The 21,916-nt window shown below is 38.7% G+C and overlaps 1 protein-coding gene across 2 annotated transcripts in view; it reads right to left on the bottom strand.

The window, feature by feature from the left end:
- Positions 1-21,916, bottom strand: part of RYK (receptor like tyrosine kinase) — a 92,980-nt gene that overhangs the window by 56,727 nt on the left and 14,337 nt on the right. For both annotated transcript variants that reach the window (XM_054595655.1, XM_054595654.1), the window contains exons 2-3: positions 9,743-9,864; positions 688-787 (exon numbers count right to left, since the gene is read on the bottom strand). In XM_054595655.1, coding sequence (XP_054451630.1) covers positions 688-787; positions 9,743-9,864 — 222 coding nt within the window. The remainder of the gene's footprint in view (positions 1-687; positions 788-9,742; positions 9,865-21,916) is intronic.

A 21,916-nucleotide genomic window follows, 5' to 3' on the forward strand; every position in this document is an offset into this window, starting at 1 on the left:
GTTAAATACAAGATTCCATGGGGAAGGAAAAACAAAACAAAGAGTTAACAACTGGAGGGAGAGGAGGAGGCAGAAAAAGGACAGTGCAGATTTTGAGATCTGCAGAACATTCAGTAAGAATCAGCATTTAAAAGCACAAAAGAGGAAATGATGGTTCCAAACAGAGAGACCAGCACATGCAGAGGCCTGGATGTCAGAACTGCAGGTAGTGTGGACAGCTGGGACACTGGGGCAAGTGCGGAAACAAGGGCAGGCGCAGACAGGCAGGGACAGACGGTAAACATACAGCACACGGGCTGGAGAGTCTGGGATGTACTCAGTTGGAGGAGGTGGGGGCACTGATGGGCATGACATCACAGTGTTAGATCATCCAGGCCACTGCATGGGAATTACTCCAGGAGGAACAAGACCAGATACAAGGACCCATACAGAGGCCAGGGCCAGCAATGCAGAAAAGGAGGAAAGGAAGAGCTGAGCACAGATCTAGAGGTGATGGAAAAGAGGGAATGATTTAAAACACACTACAAATAATCAATATTTATAAAAACTACTTTTCAAAGTACTTATGTATCTTATGCCTATCAAGTAAGAGGTACTACACATCAGTATAGTATATATACTGTTTGGGGTAAGGAGGGGAATACAGGGGAAACAATTAAAAACAATAACTCTGTCTTTGAGACTTGCCTGATAAAGTGCGTGGAACTTCCCCCTGAGCAGAAATGTTGACCTGGGGCATATCCATTGCCACAAAGTTGTCTACTTGGAATCCTAGCTTATATTCAACCTGTAAAATGGAGAAATAAACAAACTGGGTCTGTGATAACAGAAAAGACACTAACAACTTGACTTCACTGATTAGCTCATTAACTAATGAATACATGAGCCTTTCATATGTACAAATAATCTAGCTATTAAAAAATCTAATTGTCAGAAATAGTCCTAGGAATTTTCAAGTGGATAAAAACCAACCCAACCAACCACCCTCTACTTCCTGTCCAGAATAGTACCACCACTCTCCTGCAAAATCTGCCGAGATTTCAGAAATCCTGCTGAGAATTACACAGCCACTGACAAAGAAGCCCCGGAGAACCGCTGAGATGTGTCATTCACAGACTGAGACTAGCCAGCAATGCCTTCTGTGGCTGATTGAAGCCAAGCTCTGATGGGCTCCATGTGGCTGGTAGACCCACTCCTACAAGCAGATTCCAAGGCATAAATTTATCAGAGAACATCTAAGCCATGTTCTCTAGTCCAACTTTCACTATTAAGAAAGTCCATGGTTGGGTGTCCATCTAAATTCTGTATCTGTTTCTCAAATGATTCAGAATCCAGAAGGGAAAAGGGAAAAGAGGTGACTAAGAAGATGTCCCTGGAACACCCGTATTATCTATCAATACCTGGCCTATACAGTGTGGCTTAAAAGAACCAAGTGGCACTGATAAATAAATAGTCTTGCTGCTCAGAAAGATGTTCTTGGAAGAAACAGCTCAAACTGCAAAACCACAGTTGAAATTCAGAATGGCTGCCACCTTCAAGACCTTCAATGAGGCCGTATATTTCACATTATTCCTTGTACTGCCCATGGGTCTTGATAAGAATAGTACTCCACTCCCATTCAGTGGTCACAAAGGTGGCTTTGCTGAAGGGCCAGGGTTGGTGGAAGCCAAGGGGCAGTGGGTTGGAAAAAGATTGGCAGGAAAGAGGTTCAAGAAACCATTATTTTTAAATTTTTTTAATCTTCAATTACAGTTGACATACACTATTATATTAGTTTCAGGTGCACAGCCTAGTGATTAGACATTTATATAACTTACAAAGTGATTGCCCCAGAAAGTCTAGTAGCCACGTGACATCATACAGACTTATTATAATATTGATGACTATATTCCCTATGCTGTGCTTTATAACCCGCCATTTTTAAATCTTCTTTAAGAAACTCAACTAGGAAGAATGGAAACAGGCAGTAGCTGGGGAGGGGGAACAGTTTTCAAAGCTTTTCTTTCTTCTTTTATCAGTAGGAGATATTCAAATATGTTTATATGCTAATAAAAAAAGCCAATGGGACACCATAAAGAAGAAAGGAAACTGGGAAAGAGTATCTTCCCAGACTTGTAAGAGAAACTACTGCTTTTGCAGTTATTATAGGTATACAAACTATTGTTAATGGCTGTATTTGTTAAGTGTAACATTCACAACAAAGGAAATGTTCTTGTTGATGCCTATCAGTGACTTAGTGGCACCTTGGCTGGGAAGTGTTCCTTCTCACCTTAGCACACCACAATACTGTCCCTGCCACCAGGGGGTGCTAGAGGGCTATGGCCCAGAAAGTCTGGGCCAAGAACTAGCTGGCTTTTCAGCAATTCTCATTGAATAAACAGTAAGAGAATGCATTGCCTGTATCCCTGTATCCATGCCATCTCTGAACAAGACCATACATGGAGAGCTAGTGCACAGGAGAAATTGGCAGTCAGCAAGAACTGGATTTGGAACCATTATCGACTATGTCATCCTTTGGTAAATTATTAACTTTTCCAAGTTTCTGTTATAAAATGAAGACCATAGAACCTGTTAAGAGGATCAAATAGGATAATTAATCCAACACATCTGTCATCTGGCACAGGTCTCCTCTGATGAAGATTCCAGTGACATCAGCGGTCATTCCAGAGTAGCTATCCTATTGCCCCGCTGCACTTCCTGTTAACACCAGCCTACTCCTGACCCCAGAGATTCTAAGAGCCTTCCTGTGCTCTGCCAAGAACACTGCTGCAGCCCTTCTGCTTGGTACCCTTCCACCTCGAGAACCCCACTATTCTGAACAGCCTCGCACATTCTTAGCCTCATCATGTTATCTTTCCCACCTGTTCCCCCACCTGGCTTTCCTCAGAAGTCCTGTCCTCCCTTGCTTATCATTTAGTCCCCACAACACCTGACCCTCAGGGACTAGGCAGTAGGGTTGTCATTGTTTTAGGATCATTCGGTCCTTTCTAGACATCCCTTCCTCATGCAAAATCACTTACATTCTGAAGCTCACAAGTTCTCCTCACAATAGCCATTTCTCACGCCATCAACATAAACAGACCTGGGATTTGGCAGAGGCCTTGGTCCTTGGTTCACTTTTCTCCTGCCATCTTCCTGGTAGCTTCAATGGTCAATATCCCTACATGCTAAAGAACTTGCTCCATAACCAAAACTAATGCAAAAATCCCACTCTATCAAAGATCCCATCATTACCTCCAATTCCTATAAAACCAGTGCCTTGTCTCCACCACTATAATTCAGCCAATATTTATGAAGCCCATTAATAAGCCAAAGGCTATGTTCATAGCTGACATGCAATGGCCAATTAGCTATTTCCCTCTTCTCCAGCCTAGCCAGTGACCTGGTTTCACTTTCCCACAGTCCCTGAACCAAAGGAGATTATGTTACTGACACGGTCACATCAACACCCTCAACTGGTTCACTCCCTTCACCCTTCCAGGGCAGCCCGAGCTGCTGACCGCCCCTCATTCTATTCCTGCTGCCCAGCACTGCCAGAGGAAAGCACATCCTAGGGTGCTCTCACACAACGCTGACCCCCAGACCCAGGGTAGCCCTTAATACTGCTTGGCTACCCTTTCCTCACCAACCCTCTCCCCCTAGAGTTCTCATTCCAGACCTCAAAGGACCTCAGCTGCTCACCACCTGCTGCTCTGCCCACTTCCTCACTCAACGATGTTCTTGTCCCTTCAGTTAGCACACAGGAACCCCCTTTCAGTCTTTCTTTTCAGCACAAGGAAGATGTGACAGAACCCCCATCCTTTGCTCTGCAGTCCCAAGAAAAGATCTATTCTCCCCTCCAAATGATAAACCCTTCTCTCTTGTGCACTAGGTTGCAGCCCATTTCACCATGATGGGATCTCATATTATCAAATGGTCTTTCTTACTCTCCTGCATCTTTAATCTTGCCCATATGCCCAATTACACTAGACGTATCTACCTAATAATCTTACAGCCCTTGAATTTAACAGATTGAAAGCCAAATGTATGTTTTCCCACACTTACTGTCTCCCTTATGACAGGATTCAGTCATGATAAGCAGAGGCACAGCTAACCAAGGACCAGAACGCCTGGGAAAGCGGAGAACAGCACACGGGGTCAAGGGCCTCACTGCAGTGCCGAGGACGAGGAGCAAGGCTAGCACCAGAGTCTCTCGGCATGGCAAGTGGAGAGAAGGGCAAGGCGGAGGGAAGTGAGCTTGTGAGTAAGCTCAGGAGAGTGAGGGGCATGAGCGGAGGTGGCAAAGGGGCTCAGTACGATGGATGAGAGGGACAGCCTTGCAGCCTGGGCAGCAGCCTGGAGGAACAAGTTGGACAGCGTGGGTGCCTGCCCTTCGCTGGCTGCCTTTTTGAGGGACTGTCAAAACATGTGAGGCATTCACAAAGCAGTTCTCTTCTTCCTCTGGATTTTATAAGATATAAGAAATTTTAAAACTGCACTTTCTGGGGTCAAAGAAGAAACTGACCACTATGAAAGTCCCATTTTCTGTACTTTGGTATCTATCGATCTATATATATGGAATCTCACCGGCCAATAATCCTTTGAAGAAACGGATCTGTTCTACAACTAACATTTATAATCTACTGGAACAAAGGAAATTTGAACAGCAGTTGTTTGTCAGAAAAAAAGAATGAGCCAAAATACTTCAGAAAAGAAACTAGTGAAAATATAAATATTTGAATAAGCTCAAAAATAAACATTTTTGGTAATCTTCCCTTACTTGGAAACAAACAGCAGTTGCAAATAGGCAACTGGTGAGTAAAGCCATTTCCTTCTGAAACACAGTACAGAGTTAAACTCGCCTACAGCCAAAAAGCCTCTTAGTTTCTCTGAAATTATCAGAAATGCTGTCTTTTCCATAGAAACCCACTCTGTAAGGGATGCCGTAGGCTGCCCCAGGGGCGGGGGGCCGCTGGAGGAACTCTGGGCAAGTTCCCTGCAGATCCTCCTGATAATGGTGGAAAATTCCAAAACCAAAAAACAGCTATGGGTTGGGGGTATGTATGGGAAGTATTCTGCTACCCTGTGATATAATTTTGACTTTCAGCTATCTAAAATACATATATCAATACTTAACAAATACAGGGGGTTTTTTAATGGATATAGGAGAATGTTTTAGAATACAGAAGAAACTAATTATCTGTTAAAACAATCCAGTAGTTTTTGCTTTTTTAAAAATGTGTGGCCTTGTGAAAGAGAAGCATTATCAGAGTTCTCATCCCATCTGGAAATGCAATTACCCAGTGGTATTTATCCACCACTCACTATAGCAATGTGACACACTTATCAAAAATAAGACACAGCTCCAACCTCTGAAGAGACCACAATCTGCTTGGCAAAACAAAACAGAGTTGTGTAAATACTAGAGAACAACACTATTAGCAAAAGTTTTGACATGTGAAAACTAATGTTAAAATATCTACAATGTGAACTGACATACCAAGGAGCCTGGAGACCTCTGGGGGCAAATATTTCACCTTCTGGCAAAATCTTAAAAAACAAGAACTGAGAGTTTCTGATAAAGTGTTAGAGCTTGAGAGCCATGGCCCTCCTTCTGAAAGCTCACGCCCACATCCCAGAACCCACGCGACCAGGGGAGGAGCCCTTCTCCGTGTCTCTCCTGCCCCCGTGATGACTTTCCCCTATCGAGTCAGCTCTACTTCCCGCTTCCTCCCAAAAGTGGGCCTTAACTTCCTCTTATAATAACTGATCAATAAACCAAAGTACAACTATATAATAATATCTGATACAGGCACCTGGAGGGAAAAAAGTTCAACTCTCTAAGCAATGAGAAACTTTACCAGGACACTTTGAAAAATATGTATATTACTTGTTCACAACCACACACACACACACACACACACACACACACACACACACACGCTTCTCCATGCACAAACTATCTCTGGAAGGGGAGGCTAGAATCAAGTAACAGCAGCTGCCTCAGGAAAGGCGACAAGATGGCTGGACTGCTACGAGGTGGTACTAGGAGGGTATAAGGGACTATTTTTCACTGTACGCCCTTATGCCTTTTGAATTTTGTACTATGTACATATACTGAATATTCAAAAGATTAATTTTTTAAATAAAAAAAAAATTTAAAATTACTCAACTGTGCTAAAATCACCAGAGATCACGACCTGAGACTGGAATTAAGAGCTGCAATGGTGGCTGAAGTCTGACACCGGATTTACACACACATATTCCCTAGTTTTTTACTATAAAATGTTTTATGATACAAGATGATTACTTTCCTCTAAATTCTTATACCCGTTACAGATGAACTTGTGAAATTAGTTTAGCTATATAGTTAATCTATGAATCCCACTCATTTTTTTCCAGATTTACAACTTTATTCAGAATAAAATACCTGAAGAAGCTCACATTTGCAACCGGTGTCAAACGAACCTAGCCTATGTTTTCATGCTTCTAGCACAGGAAATTCACAGCTCCTCAAGCTGCACACCGCAACTCTGAAAAGCTATATTGTCCAGAGGTTCCCTGCCTGATAAGCTGTGTCCTATGACTTCTATCTGCACCTCCTCTGCAGTCAGTTACAGAGCGCCTGTTACTAAGTACCAGGTGCTATACCAGGCACAGGGGACAGAGAGAAAGACAAAAGAGGTTCCCACCCTTGAGGTGCACAGCACCTAGGAGGGACACAGAAAAGAAAATCACTACTACAATATTTTCAAGAGCATGATGAGGGAAGAGAGAGTAAGGGACTGTGGGTACAGAAAAGAGCACTGACACAGTCAAGGAGCAGCAACGGCAGATCTGATTGTATGAAATAAAGAATGAGGAAAAGTACATTTCTAGCAGAGCAAACAGTAGCTCAGGGCACTCAACAAATTGCCAAACAAAATGGCACAAAACAACTAGCTGGAGAGGACTAGCTGGAGAGGAGAAAATGGCACAAAACAACTAGCTGGAGAGGCAGGGACATGAACATAAAGGTTTCCTGAGAACTCAGAACTTTATTCTGGTGGCAACTGAGCACCTAGAGCAGCTTTGTACCTGGGTGCACCTGAAGGCCAGTCCAGAGGCAAGGAAGCCACGGACAAGACCAGTTTCATGTCCGGGTAAGAAACAATGGATGTCCAAACTAAGGATGAGGCCATTAGGTCCTGAGAGAGGTAGGAGATGAATTCAAGGTGTAATTAGGAGAGGAAGGTGTGAGAAAAGGAGTCTAGGATCCCTTCTCAGCCTCTGGACCTGCCATGTAACTAGATGGTGACATCCTCCAACACGTCAGAGAACGTCTACCTCACTGGGAATGTCCTACCAGCAGTAGCAACCCAAGTGTGCACTAATGATAGTGTTTAATACCACAGAAGTATTGTAGTTTAGATTATGCTTTAAAAGATAATGTGAAAAATATGGAGGTACAATAGAGCCATACAACATGAACCCAGGCCAACACTGCTTCCCATTCAAACACACATGTTCATCTAAGCCTCTTCTTCTATCTGCTCTCTACTCCAACTTCCTCCTGTGACAGGCTCCAAAAACTCCTCAAGCACCTTCTAATAGTCATGTCAAATCCCTGAAACTCAATCAAAATAAAATTATCAATACACACATGTATTGATATACACGTATATCTAAGAACAAGGTATATAAAAAATAACCTTATTCTTAGAAAATACACACTAATGTATTTAGGGGTAAAGAGATGAGATGTTTGCAATTCAATTTCCCATAGTTCAAGGGAAAAAATGTGCACATGAGTGTAGGGAGAAAGAAAGAATTCATGATAAAGCAAGCAAGTGGAACAAACCAGTAACAACGGGTAAATGTGGGAAAAGGATATATGAAAATTCTTTGCATAATCATGTAATTTTTCTTTGTTTGAAATTATGTCAAAATTAAGTTTACCAGCCACCTCCAAATAATAAGGTCACACGAGGTTATGCAAGAATACTGAAAAATGTATTAGTTCAATTTCCTTGAAGAGTTCAGGCGCACGCTCATTGAAATAGACATATCTCAGATTAAATGCCTCAGGTGAATCTTTCACACATGCTTCACCCAAGGTCCCACCTAACTCAACTTTAATCACAACATTCCTGCAGCTATGTTTTAGTACACGTATCTGTGTGTGCGTGCAATGTTTCTATAAAGTATGCACAAGTGTACATATAACAAAATATGAATATATGCATTATATTTAAAATATTTAGTGTTAGGGCATGAATAAAAGAAATAAGCACCTTAACTCACTTTGTAAGGAATGTTGGTTTAGTGGTACCATCTTGGGAGAGGGAAGAGAGAAACAGTTTGGCACTGCCAATCCAATTTTAAACATACACATGCTCTGACCCAATCGTTTCACTTCTTGTGATAATTTACTGTTCAGAAATAATGCCACAAGTGCACAAAAGTTTCTGAACAAAGATATCCTTAAATGTAGAAACATACACACATATATACGTTCAAATATGTACATATACACATATACTCATGCACACACATATTTTTTCCATGTTTTTATATTCATCAACAACAGCAACAAAAGATGAGTTACCAATGGATTCTGTCTACCAAATGAAGTGAAGGAAACTATTTGGAGGAGTGAAAGAAAGCACTGTTTGAAATAATAAAATGCTATTAAAAATCCATGTGTCATACATCATACATCCATACAATATCATATTACAAAGCCACTAAAGAGAATGAGTTAAATCTGTAAGTAGAGAAATGGAAAGATGCCAAGATATAGTATTAGGTAGGGGGAAAATACTGTTTAACACGTGTGTCATAAAATCCACTTTTCGTTTTAAGAAGAAAAAATAAATGAGCCTTGAACTATACCAAACTATAAACCATGATTACTTCTGGATATAGACGTAAAAAGTCTTAAAAGTTCTTAAAACAATTCTATAATATTTGAATTTTCCCAATAACCATTATTGTTTTACAAGCAGAAATAAAAATCTGTATTAAAGTGGCCAAATTTAACCAACTTGCAAAAATACAGGACAGACACCACTTTACAATACTTTTAAAAAAAAATCTACAATACGTATTCTTACTTGTTTTTAGTAGCAAAATTATTTTTATTTCCCAAATAAAAACCTACTCAGAAGCCTATATATAAAGCTGATTGGAGGAAGTGGGCTCTACACTCAGCCTCCCACTCTTTGAACTATGAGAAAACTTATGTTCAAGGAGGCAGGACAGTCAGAGGACAGTGAAGAATTCAGCAGCAAGTAAACCAGGCGAGAGGCTCCTTACAGTTAAAGGAGCCTAGCCACAGCACATATGGACACCTGAGTCAGCTGGACCTCACTTTGGGAGAACTACATCCATTATATGAAGCATGTCTACAACACCTATCTCACCAGTTCCCCCACCTCCCACTCATATCGCTTCACCATAACAGCATAGTCATTAGTAGGTCCAAGTGTTTCTTCTTCAAGCTAGATCTTCATACCTGTTTGAAAAGCCAGGAAGGATTAAGTGTTCTGTCATAAACTAGGCATGTGAACGGTGGCTACCTTCATTTTAAAAGATGTAAGGAAGTCTAGAGGAATAGGCTAAAGATTTAAAATATAAATCTGAAAAGACCCAGTACTGCTACAGCCCTCTACCCACCGACCCTTTTGTGCAGACGGCAGCCCACCCTTCGGATACAGCCCTGGCCTCAGCTGCTGGACCTGGATGGCCCTGACCCGGCATGTCTGGCTGACCGCTCTCTTACCTTGGACTTTGCATGCCAAGTGAAGTGCAGGAAATTTGTCTCACTGGGTACTAACAGGTTAAAGGACAGAGCGTAGTGACTAATAAGGTCATTTCTCACGTAATAAAGTTCTGCATCAAGACCTAGGAAAAAAAGAAAAAGAAAAAAGAATTAAACTCCTAAAATACTCTCAAAATCATTAACCATCAGCATTTCAAGTACAAATAATAAGGTGAATATAAAATTGATGTACAAATGCACATCACAAATGTCTCCCATTGCGCTGGGTTATGAAGCAGGAAGGACAGTGGGTCTCATCAACACCAACAAAGATGAAGAAACTGGGATTCAAAACAATTAAGTAGTAATCTGGTTAAACATGGAATGCTGGAACAGAACTCTGGTGGCCTCCCTGTCTTCTGAGGGCCAATGTGACCCTCTTCCTTTTGGACACTGTGCTTCTTAGAGTAATGCCTACCAACAAAAGCCCCTTTTCCTCCTGAAAACCGCCATGGATTTAGAAAGAAATATTCAAATGGAAGGAAGAAAGGCACCTAGTGAGAACACCAGTGTGAGCCCAGGCCTCAAGCCCCCAGCCAGAGGGGACCTCCGCTTGCTGCTTGCTCCATCAGCAGGATGCCCTCACCGCTGACAGCATTTACCACAGTGCACTCACAACAGTTGTTGCACAAACGAACGTCCTCTTCTCTGCCTGGACTACAAGGTGCAGAATACCATGTTTCTCCTCATATTCTCACATGGTTTTCTGCACAAAGCACATGCTAAGGAAATACTTGCTAAACAAGTCAGTACTGGAGATAAAGCACAAATAATTGGGATGCCTGAGCAACGCTGGAGAAGTTACTCTCAAATTTCACTCCAGTTTTGTCATACTCCTTCATCCTACGGGTATTTAATATTTTTCTTTAAAATTATTCAATTTTTTTGAAAGATTTTATTTATTTACTTTTAGAGAGGGGAAGGGTGGGAGAAAGGGAGGAAGAGAAACATCAGTGTCTGACAGGTATATCAATTGGTTGTCTCTCACATGCCCCCAACTGGGGACCTGGCCCATAACCCAGGCATGTGCCCTGACTGGGAACTGAACTGGCGATCTTTCAGTTTGCAGGCTGGCACTCAATCCACTGAGCCATACCAGCCAGCACTAAAATTAATTCAATTTTTAAAACAAATATTTTAAAGGCAAAATTTAATCACTGACTTGAGTAGAAAATCAGTAATTACTCTGAAAAAAATACAAGGTAACCCAAAAAGTCAATTAAAAAGAAAATAAAAGAATATGACTAAATGCCAGCTAAATACTGTGTCCATTAAGGAAGTGAGCTTGAGCCCAGCTCACTGTTTACAAAAAGGGAGGTGATGGGGGCATTAGCAAGAGTTTGACAGAAGTAAAGAATCAGAGACTTTCTCCATGAGAATCCCAAAGAACTGAAAGAATAAAAAGCAGGGAGTAACTTCCTCTCAATTGATTTACTGTTGATTAAAGTTGTGTTCAGGTGTCCCTCTAATAGTGCTTGACATACATATTCCACACGGTGGCAGGGAAAAGGTACAGAGGAGACCAACTGCGATGTAAATTTCATATTTACTGAGCCCATGCATGGGTCTCACACCTCTTGTTATGCAGAGGAGTCAAGATGGGGATCTCGCATCTACTAAGAATGCAGATATAGAAACAAATAACTGCTACAGGCGCTTCTGTAAAATTAGTCATCTCATTTCCGAACTGAATCTAATACAATCATTAATTCAGAAGTAAGATTTGAAGCTTCCACGGGAGAAGCTGCTGCCCTGGGGGCGGGTATCACTGCTTTATTTATTCTACGGAGGGTATCGAATGCAATGTGAAAAGAGTAGAGGCCTTCTGCAAAAGGCTTTCCTTGCTGGCAGGACAGGAAGTGCTAGCAAACATCTGGAGGGAGGCCTGGTAGTGCTGGAGAAATGTGGGAAAGGAGAAGAAGGTAATAAGATGGCAGAAAGGAGAAAAAAGCAACAAGAAAGCATCAGCAATCACAATAACTGTAAACAGCATAAACTTGCTTTTAAAAAAAAAAGTCTGAGTCCTACTCTAGTTTAGATTAATGCTGTTTACAAAGAACAAACCTAGAATAAAATTTTAAAATACATGCCAGGTAGAAGGAAAGAAGGAAGGAGGAAGGAAGGAAGGGAGGGAGGGAGGGAGGAAGGAATGTAGATAAGGCACTATTAACATCAGACAAACGAGAACTCAAAGTAAAAGATTTTACATTAATAAATCCATTAATTGATATCAAATTTATTAATAAGACAATTTTCTTATTAATAAAAACCTAAGAAGATACAGCAGTGTGACTAACGAAAAAGTTCTTGTTAAATACAGAAAGCAAAAACTTATAGGAATAAAATCAAGAAAAAACAGACAATAGTTGGAAACTAACAGCTGTCTGCATACGAAAGATCAAAAAAGATAGAAATTTAATGTGAATATATGATTTGAATACAATCATAAGACACAAAACAAGGGGGGTGTTAATCATGAATTAGACCATACACATTAAAAACAATGAATTCTAACTAGAAATAATACAGAATACCTTTTCTGATCAAATAAAAAAAAGTAACTGTAAGATACAATGCCAAAAGATGATTATTGAAAAGATTAATGAAATAGTTCTATCCTCTGCAAGACTAAGGAAGAAAACACCAATTACCAATACTAGGAATGATGAGGGAACATCACTGTAAATCCTACAGATGTTAAAAAGATAAGATGAGGAACTTTTGACAATAAATTCAATAATTTATATAAATTAGAATAATCCTTGAAAAACAAAGAATTAAAAACACAAATAATTAAAAACCTTTCCTCAAAGCTCCAAGTTCAGATGAATTCTATGAAACATTTAAGAAATATATAATACCAATCTTACATAAACTCTTCCAGAAAATAGTTGAAGAAAATACTTCCTAACTCATTGTATGAGGCCAACATCACACTGATATTAAAACCTAATGAAAACATTTTAAGAAAAAAAAAATTATAAATGGACACTCCTCATGAATGCAGGTACAGACATTCACCATAAAACATTAACAAACTGAATCCAGCAATAGGGTTAACCTTTAAAAGTCAATATATTTCAATTCATTAATAAAAAAAACCCCAAAAAACCCCCAGATCATCTCAATAAATGCAGAAAAAGCATCAGGTAAAATTCACAGTCTATTAATGGTAAAAACTGTTAGCAAATAAGGAAAAGACAAACTCTCTCAGTCTGGTAAAGAACATCTCCTAACATCATAATCAATGGTGAATTATTAAATTACTTCTAAGATCAGAAAAAACAAGACAAGATGTCCACTTCCATAATTTCTATTCAATTTTGTATTGGATGGAGGTCCTAGCCAATGTGTTAAAATAAGACAAAAGCATAGAGGTTGGAAAGGATGAACTAAAACTCATTTATCCAGAGATGATAAGATTATGTGTGTAGAAAACACTATGGAATCTACTAAAATACTATTAAAACCAATTCCTGAATTTAAGCAGTTTCAGAAATGAGGCCACTACTAAAAAAAATGTATTTCCATATACTTGCAACAATTGCAAAATAAAATTTACAAATCAATACCATAACATCAAAAAATAGCCAAAAATACGTAAGGCCTCTAACCTGAAAACTACAAAATGTGGCTAGGAAAAATTAGAGATGACCTAAGTAAGTGGAGAGAGACCATTCTCTAAGATAAGCCTCAATATTAAGATGCCAAGTTCCTCAAATTGATCCAGAGTCCTAATCAAAATCCCAATACATTTTTTGAAGAAACAAATTATTTCTAAAATGAAATTTAAATGTGAAAACAGTCTTGAAAAATAAAAGACAATGTTGGATGACTCACATTAACTGATTTCACAACAGAATGAAGAGCTGTCACCATCAAAACAGGGTGGTACTGGTGTGAGGAGAGACATATCAATGAACAGAATCCAAAAATAAACCCCCAAATACAGAGCCAAAGAAATTTCAATAAACACACCAAGACAGTTCACATAGTTACACATCACACAAAAACTAATTTGAGACTGATTTATAGACCCAAATGTAAAAGCTAAAACTATAAAGCTTCTGGAAGAAAATGTAGGTGACTATCTTCACAACCTGGGGTAAGCAAGGATGTCTTGGACTAGTCAGACAATATGAGCCAAAAGAGAAAAAAATCTGATAAACTGGATGGCATCAGTATTAAAAGTATCTGCTCCTCAAAAGGCACTGTGAAAAAAATAAAATTTAAGTCACAAACTGGGAGAAAATATTTATAACACATCTATCTTTTTAAAAAGGACTTGCTTCTAGAATACATAAAGATCTACAAAAATAAGACAACCCAATTAAAATGGGCAAAGGATGTGAACATACATTTTGTAAAGGAAGATATGTAAAAGAATAATAAGTATACAAAAAGGCACTAAACATCATTAGTCATCAGAGAAACACTAATTAAAACCACAATGAGATACAATTACCACCCACAAGAATGACTAAATGTTCGCAAGGATGTGGAGTCATTGCAATTCTCATACATTGCTGTGGGAGTGTAAAAAATGTTCAACTGCTTTAAAAACAGGCAGTTTTTAAAAATAAAGTTAAAATGTACAACTACTCTATGATCCAGTCATCCCACTCCTAAGTAGTTATCCAAAAGAAATGAAACCATACGTGCACGCACACACACATAACACACTTGCACATGAATGTTGACAGCACTTATATTCAGAATAGCCAAAACTGGAAACAATACAAATGTCCATCAACAGATGAATAACCAGCTGTGGTACATTTGTACAATGGAATACTATTTGGCAATGAAAATTAACTGTTGAGACTTTGTAACAAAAAAGATGAAGCCCAAAGATCCAGTGAATAAAAGAAACTATACATGAGTATATCCTATATAGTTCTATTTGTATAGAGTTCTCGAACAGGCAAAACTAAGTTATGCTGATAGAAATCAGATCTGTGAGTTTGCCTGGGAAGGGGGTATGAGGGAGACTAGTGGACTGATTGCAAGGGGGCACCAGGGGACTTCAGGGGTGAAGGAAATGTTCTATCTCTAGTTGGGGTAATGTATGCATTTCCCAAAAGTCGACCAACTATACATTTTAAATCTGCTCATTTCATTACATGTAAAGTTTACTTAAAAAGCCAACAACAGTTTTTATCTTTTTATTCTAATCTTAAAAAGCTTGCAAACCACAGAATGTTACTAACAGAAAGTTTTAGAAAAAAATTAAACTTAAATAATCAACAACTTCCTAATTTAAACTTCAAACACCTTTTATAGGGAAATAAAGAACTCTGGTCCTAATAAATAACAGTTATAATGTTATTACTGGTAGTATTAACAACAATGTGTAAATATTTAAGTTTTCCAGACACAGTTTAAAAATATCAAGAATATCTAGGGGTCTGTAAATTTAATTCCCTTAAATAGCTAGGTTAAAAAGAGCTGTAAGTAGACAAGAAATAAAGAACAAAAAGACAAGCACATCCTCAAGGCTTTCATACGGTCATTTAATAATTTGTGGCTTTAAGTCCTACTTGAAATTGTCTAAATTCTTACATCTCAGGAGACTAAGGGATACAGCCAATGCCCTTTCCAACATCCTGAGGACATCTGTTCTCCCCAAACTGCTTAAGATCTCCCTCCTGTTCCACCAACTCAAACTCTAGATAGAAATCATGGTTCCTAACTATAAACATTCTCTTGGAACACATGAGCAAATTCACAACATTCTCACTGACAGCCGGGCAAAGACTGGAGTCTGTAACTTTCTGAACTTTCTAAAACCTATTTGGCCTTCAACTTTTGCTGGTGCGCTTACTATCTGGTCATCCATCCATGACCCCTTCTCTTCAATAACCTGTTTGTATATTATCATCCCCTAATGCCACTGTGACTTCCACAACCTCCTCACCTTTCTGAAGAACAGCGGGCCCTGCAGAGCCCAGAGGACCCCTTCTCCCCACCCTCAGTGGGCATTGCCCTGGTTCCATTTAGGCCTATGCCATCAAACGACGCCACCTTCTATCCTCCCCAGTACCGCAGCTACTTCATTCACTGACAATTCTGGAACCAGTTTATAAAGTTTCTACATATCCTTCTCCTGTGACTTCTTACAGCAAACTCCCAATATCCTCAAGACCAACCCACTCTCAACCTGTCCTTCAGTGGTCCTTTTATTCTTCAACAACTTTCATCCAAACCAAAGAAATCCATTTCTATGGACAGTAGCAATATGTAAACTGCTCTACTTCCAAACTCTTTAGCTCCTTCCCTTTATTGTTACAATAGCTGTTCTCTAGGCTCCTATCTCCAGTGTCCATAATCCTCTTGATTCTCCTGTTCTATTATACCAATCATTTCTCATTTTCTTCTTACCGGCCTCGATCCCAATTACTTCAATCACTTACTTATCAGTACCTTCAGCTTTTTCCCACGAGCCTGTGTCAGACATGCATACCCTACAGTGAAAACACCCAATCTTGAACTGACTTGGCGCCCCTACTCCCTGACTTCTCCGGTGTCATAACTGGATGCTGCATAACCCTAGATGAAACCATTCCCACAAATAAGAGTTACCACGAAACTGTAACTTCTACTCTCAGCAAATAAACTAATATTCATAAGCTACTGACAGTTTGGAGCCCTGTGACCCACCAAAATAAATGAAAAATTTGAAATTCACTACCCTAGATTGAGATACTGAAATTGCAATGCACTTACTAAACAGAGTTGCTATTTTCTGAGTACAGACTTTGAAAACATTTGTTTTGACAAAGACACTCTTTATTAACTAAGGCATTTAATTCCTAGTTGGAAAGGGTTTGAATTTTCAAAGCAGCCATAAAATTGAGATTCAAAGTTTTGCCTATCAAATTAACAAATACAGTTTGTTCTGTCAGAAGACAGGTTCCTGTAACACTGATTCGCTTTTAAGTGGTTAGTAATTGAAGTAACAATGCCAGTATAACATAGAATTTGTGTCGGTTCCTATTTGAATTTTCCTAGGCAAGGGGAACTGGAAAAGCAGGTACAGAATTATAACTTTCAGTGGGAAAGGAGAAGACCCTTATTTGGCTCAGCCACTACCAGGCAGGCGCCCTCTCAGCCCTATTTTAAGAAAACTAAAAATGAGAACCTGAGCCCAGAGCTCTCCCCCTTAGAGGGGCACTGCCCCCCTCTGCATGGGTCTGGACCTCAGCAAGCTGTGCTTCCTCTTGTGCCATCTCTGTGGCAGCCCCCCTGACTGAGAAGCTCCTTTCATCTCACTATCTCAAGACCATACGAGCCAGAAATTTCCATCCTATTATGTTTTAATATCTTTAACTTTCCTCTGAGGCAGCCTCAGCCATTATAAGTGGTTTGACTGGGCTGTCCAAGTTATCTCATAAGGTACCAATTATGCTTTTGTTAGTACTTGGTTTGAAAATTGCAGAGGTCTTGAGTGGTTTGCCCTTAACCTTATTTTTCCCATAAGGCCTGTTATTTTTAGTGAATAGGCAATCTTAAAGGTTTTCTTTAAAGGAATGTATTTGATGTTGTAACAGAAACACTTATAGTCTTTAAATATAATACTAAATGTTAGGCAGGGCATGGCAAACAAGCAATTTGTGAATATGTATCAAAGTTTTATAAATATTTATACTATTTGATCCAGTAATTCCACTTCTAAAAATCTATCCTAAGGAAATCAAATATAGATACAAATTTTTATGTAAAAAGATATTAATCAAAATATTGGCTAGGCCAGAAAGTTCATTTAGCTTTTTCTGTATGATGACTCTAGTAGTGCTTAGTTGTCTTTAAGTTCATTCAAAACAATTTTGTTAGATTGTACTGTGACAGCTGTTGTATCAGTGTGCATTTTTTAAAAAACTTACCAAAATTGGTGAATTTTGCGCAGCCATTTTAATACTGAAGATGGAAGAAAATATGCAACATTTTAGGCATATTATGCTTTATTATTTCAAGAAAGGTAAAAACATAACTGAAGTGCCAAGAAAAAGAAAAGATTTGTGCAGTGTATGAAGAAGGTGCTGCAACTGATCGAATGTGTCAAAAGTGGTTTGTGAAGTTTCTTGGTGCTATTGACATTTGGCCAAATACTTTGCTGTGGGGCTGTCTTATGCGTCGGAAGATGTTTAGCAGCACCCCTGGCCTCTACCCACTGGAAGCCAATAGCAAGAGATAGCTGACATACTCAAAATATCCAAATCAATAAAGTTACAGGTAAAAATGAAAAAATGTGTCTTTTATTTTACAGAGAAAAGCATAATGGACATTCTGGCCAACCCAATAATATCTAAAATTGAAGAAAAGAAAGAATATAAATGACTGGCAATAGAGCACTAGTTTTCACAGTTTTGCTTTCTTTGGAAGAGGTGGTACCCCAAGTCGCTATACCTCTTTGATCAAATCTCTCCCTGTTCATCTGTATGACACACTGAACTTCCCCTTTGAAGACAGGATTTAAAGACCAAAAAACAATGGAAAAGACTAGAATGCCATGAACAGGACTGTTACAAATAAATTTTAATGAACTGGGTTTGCTTAAAATGTAACATTAAATAAAAACAGGCAAAATACAAACTATATACAGCAAATTTTGAATAATGTCTGGCACCTAGAATAGTTTTTGCATATAAGAGTGTAATAACAAATGTCCAGTGAATGAGAGTTAAAAGTATATCTATATGCACAATGTGTGTGCTCCATTTTCAAAAAAGAAAGGAAACATCAGGAAAATATTGACAGTGGCTGATTATGAAGGGTGTATTACATGTTATTTTTTTTATTGCATGCTTTTTTCCTTCTCTTAAATTTTCTGTAAAAACCAAGTGAAAAAAAATTGTTTTCAAAAATGTTTAAAGAAATACACAGAGCTGCAGCAATTCACTAAACAAAAATACAATTATTGCCTAAAATAATACATCAAGACCAGTGGGAGCTAGAGAGAGAGCCCTCAAACAACAAAACTCATTTGAAAAATAAATCACATTGGTAAAGGTAACATTTTTGATATATCAAGATTAACACTAGTAATAATAAATTACTAATGACGAAAATGCTTTCCTCCAACTTTCCCTTAGAATACCCGAATATGCTGAAAGGCAAAATTTGGCAAAGTGCTATAAACTGAAGAGAGAAGATCAAAGCTCAAAATGAATTTCCACATGCAACACTGATGAGGACTGAAATGAGACAAAAATTTTTGGACTACCCATGCTCACTATCTGAATGAGAATAACATGGGAAAGAGACCTAAATAAATGGAAACACACCCCATCTTTAAGGATTGGAAGATTTACAATTGTAAACGTGGCAATACTACCCAAAGAGATCTATCAGTACAACCCTTATCAAAATTCTAACCATCCTTTTTGGCAGAAATGGAAAAGCAGATTCTCAAATTAATAGGGAATTGCAAGTGGCCCCCAACCAAACAGTCTTAAAAAGAAGAACACAGTTGAAAGATTCACACTACCCTATTTCAAAACTCACCACAAAGCCACAGAAACCGAAACAGTGTGGTACCAACATAACTACAGACATGCAGACCAGGTCCAGAAATAAACCTATATATTTCTAGCCCATTAATTTTTGGCAAGGGTTGCCAAGACCATTTAATGGGGAAAGAATAGCCTCTTAAACAAATGATGCTGAGAGAAGTAGATATCCACAGGCAAAATAATAAAATTAAGATTGCTACCTCACACCATAAATAAAAACTAATCAAAGTATTGATATGTCAACAACCTAAATATAAGACCTTAAACAATAAAACTCTTAGAAGAAGAAGAAGAAGAAGTTAGGAAACCCTGTGTTTTGGCTATGGATTTGGCTATGGATTCTGAGATATAAAATTAAAAGCACAAGCAACAGAAGTAGATTAATTGGACTTCATAAAAACTAAAAGCTTCTGTGCATCAAAAGACATTATCAAGAAGGTGAGGACAGCCTACAGAATGGAAGAAAATGTTTGCAAGTTTTGTGTCTGATAAAGGCTCAGTATCTGCAATATATAAATAACTCATGCAACTCAACAACAAAAAGATAACTCGATCAAAAAATGGGCAGGGGACTTGAGATATTTCTCCAAAGAAGATACCATCTTTTGCTGTGTAAAATGTGCACCCACATTTTTGTTCACATTATACATGGGATTATTATGCCCATTATTATACCTGTGGTATGTAGTCCTCATACCCATGTATAATGTACATCCTTACTTTTCCCTCAAAAATTTGAGCAAAAATAGTACACATAATACAAGGCAAAATACGGTACACAAATGGCCCACAAACAAGCGAAAAGATGCTCAGTATCGTTATTCATTAGGGAAATACCTATCAAAACCATAATGAGGTATCACTTCACACCCATCTAGTGTTAATTAAAAAGAAACAAAACAGAAAATAGCAAGTGTAAGCAAGGATGTGCAGAAATTAGAATATTTGTACTCTGCCGGTGGGAACGCAAAAGTGATACAGCCACTGTGAAAAACAGTTTGGTGGTTCCTCAAAAGTTAAATAAGGAATTACCATATGACCCACAATCCCACTCCTAGGTATACATCCAAAATTGAAAACATGTGCTTAATCAAGTACATTTATACACATGTTTATGCAGCATTACTCATAATAGTAAAAATGTGAACTAGCCCTAATGTCCATGACAGATGAATGAATAAACAAGTTGTGGTACATACACAGAATGAAATATTATTCAGCCATAGAAAGAAAGGAAGTACTGATACATGCTACAATGTGGATGAAACTTGAAAACATTATGCTAAATAAAAGCCAGCCCTGTCCAGCTAGTTCCGTTGGTTAGAGCATCATCCCGATATGTCAAGATTGTGAGTTCAATCCCCAGTGAGAGCACATATAAGCAGCAACCAATGGATGCATAAATAACTGGAACGAATCAATGTTTCTCCCCCGCCCCATTCCTCTAACATCAAGAAATATAAAAGACATTACTTAAAAAAAAAGTAATGATGAAAAACTAAATAAATATAAACAAACAAATAAATAAATAGATGCCAGGCACAAAAGGTCTCATATTGTATGATTCCATTTACATGAAGTATCCAGAATAGATAAATCCATAGAGATAGAATGCAAATTGGTCATTGCCGGGGACTGCTGGGGGGCAGGGGGATGAGAAGAAACTGCACAATGGACAAGTTGTTTCACTTTGGAGCAATGGAAGGGTTTTGGAACTAGACAGAGGTGGTAGACATACAACTACATGTGTACACATACTAATTGTTACTGAATTGTTCACTTTAAAATAATTTTATGTTATGTGAATTTCACTTCAACAAATTACTATTTTGAGAAAAGAAAATAAAAAGAGCTGGTTCCTGGCCCATAAATGGGGCAGAAGTGTAATAAAACCGGCTTCCAGTGACTTGAAAGGATTACGAGGAAACTATCACTTACAAGGGAAAATCAGGTTTCAGTTAAGCTAAAGAGATAAAGAAGCACTAGGAAGAGTCAGAGGCAACCTCAAAACAGAACTGGAGCTCCAGAGATCAAGGGGAAAGGCTAGGAGAAAAAAAGGACACAGCAGGTGAAGTAGTGTGGGTTGGGGTTGGAAAGGGCCTCTGCTGGAAGGCAGGCAGACACAAGAGTAGGCAGCCATGCACTAGAGAGGAAGCATTTTGTTACTAGAAAGCACAGAACTTTCCTCTTCTAACCTAGCTGTTCAATTACCATTACCAGACTTCCAATGCCAGCAAAGTAGGAATGTTGCTCTCATTAGAAAAGATGACATTTGTTCATAATTTTAAGAACCCAAAATTCAAGCTGAAAAACCAAAGTTATTCCTGCAAAACTCTCAACACCCAGTAAGAAAAATTCTTTCCCTAGACAATCTTAAGTTCAAACTTAACTCGGGACTGTATCCTACATCACTTGACCTGTCTAGCTAAATTCAAATAATTTTTTTAAAAAAGATTTTATTGACTTATTTTCAAAGACAGGAGAAGGGAGGAGAAGAAACGTTGATGTGTGAGAGAAACATCGATTGGTTGCCTCTTGTTCGCCCCCAAATGGGGACCCGGCCCGCAACCCAGGCATGTGCCCAGACATGGAATCGAACTGGAAACCTTTTGGTTCGCAGGCC

Source organism: Pteronotus mesoamericanus, unplaced genomic scaffold (genome assembly GCF_021234165.1).
Source record: "Pteronotus mesoamericanus isolate MK-2021 breed Mesoamerican mustached bat unplaced genomic scaffold, CSHL_Meso_final scaffold_54, whole genome shotgun sequence".
NCBI classification, from domain to species: Eukaryota; Metazoa; Chordata; class Mammalia; order Chiroptera; family Mormoopidae; genus Pteronotus; species Pteronotus mesoamericanus.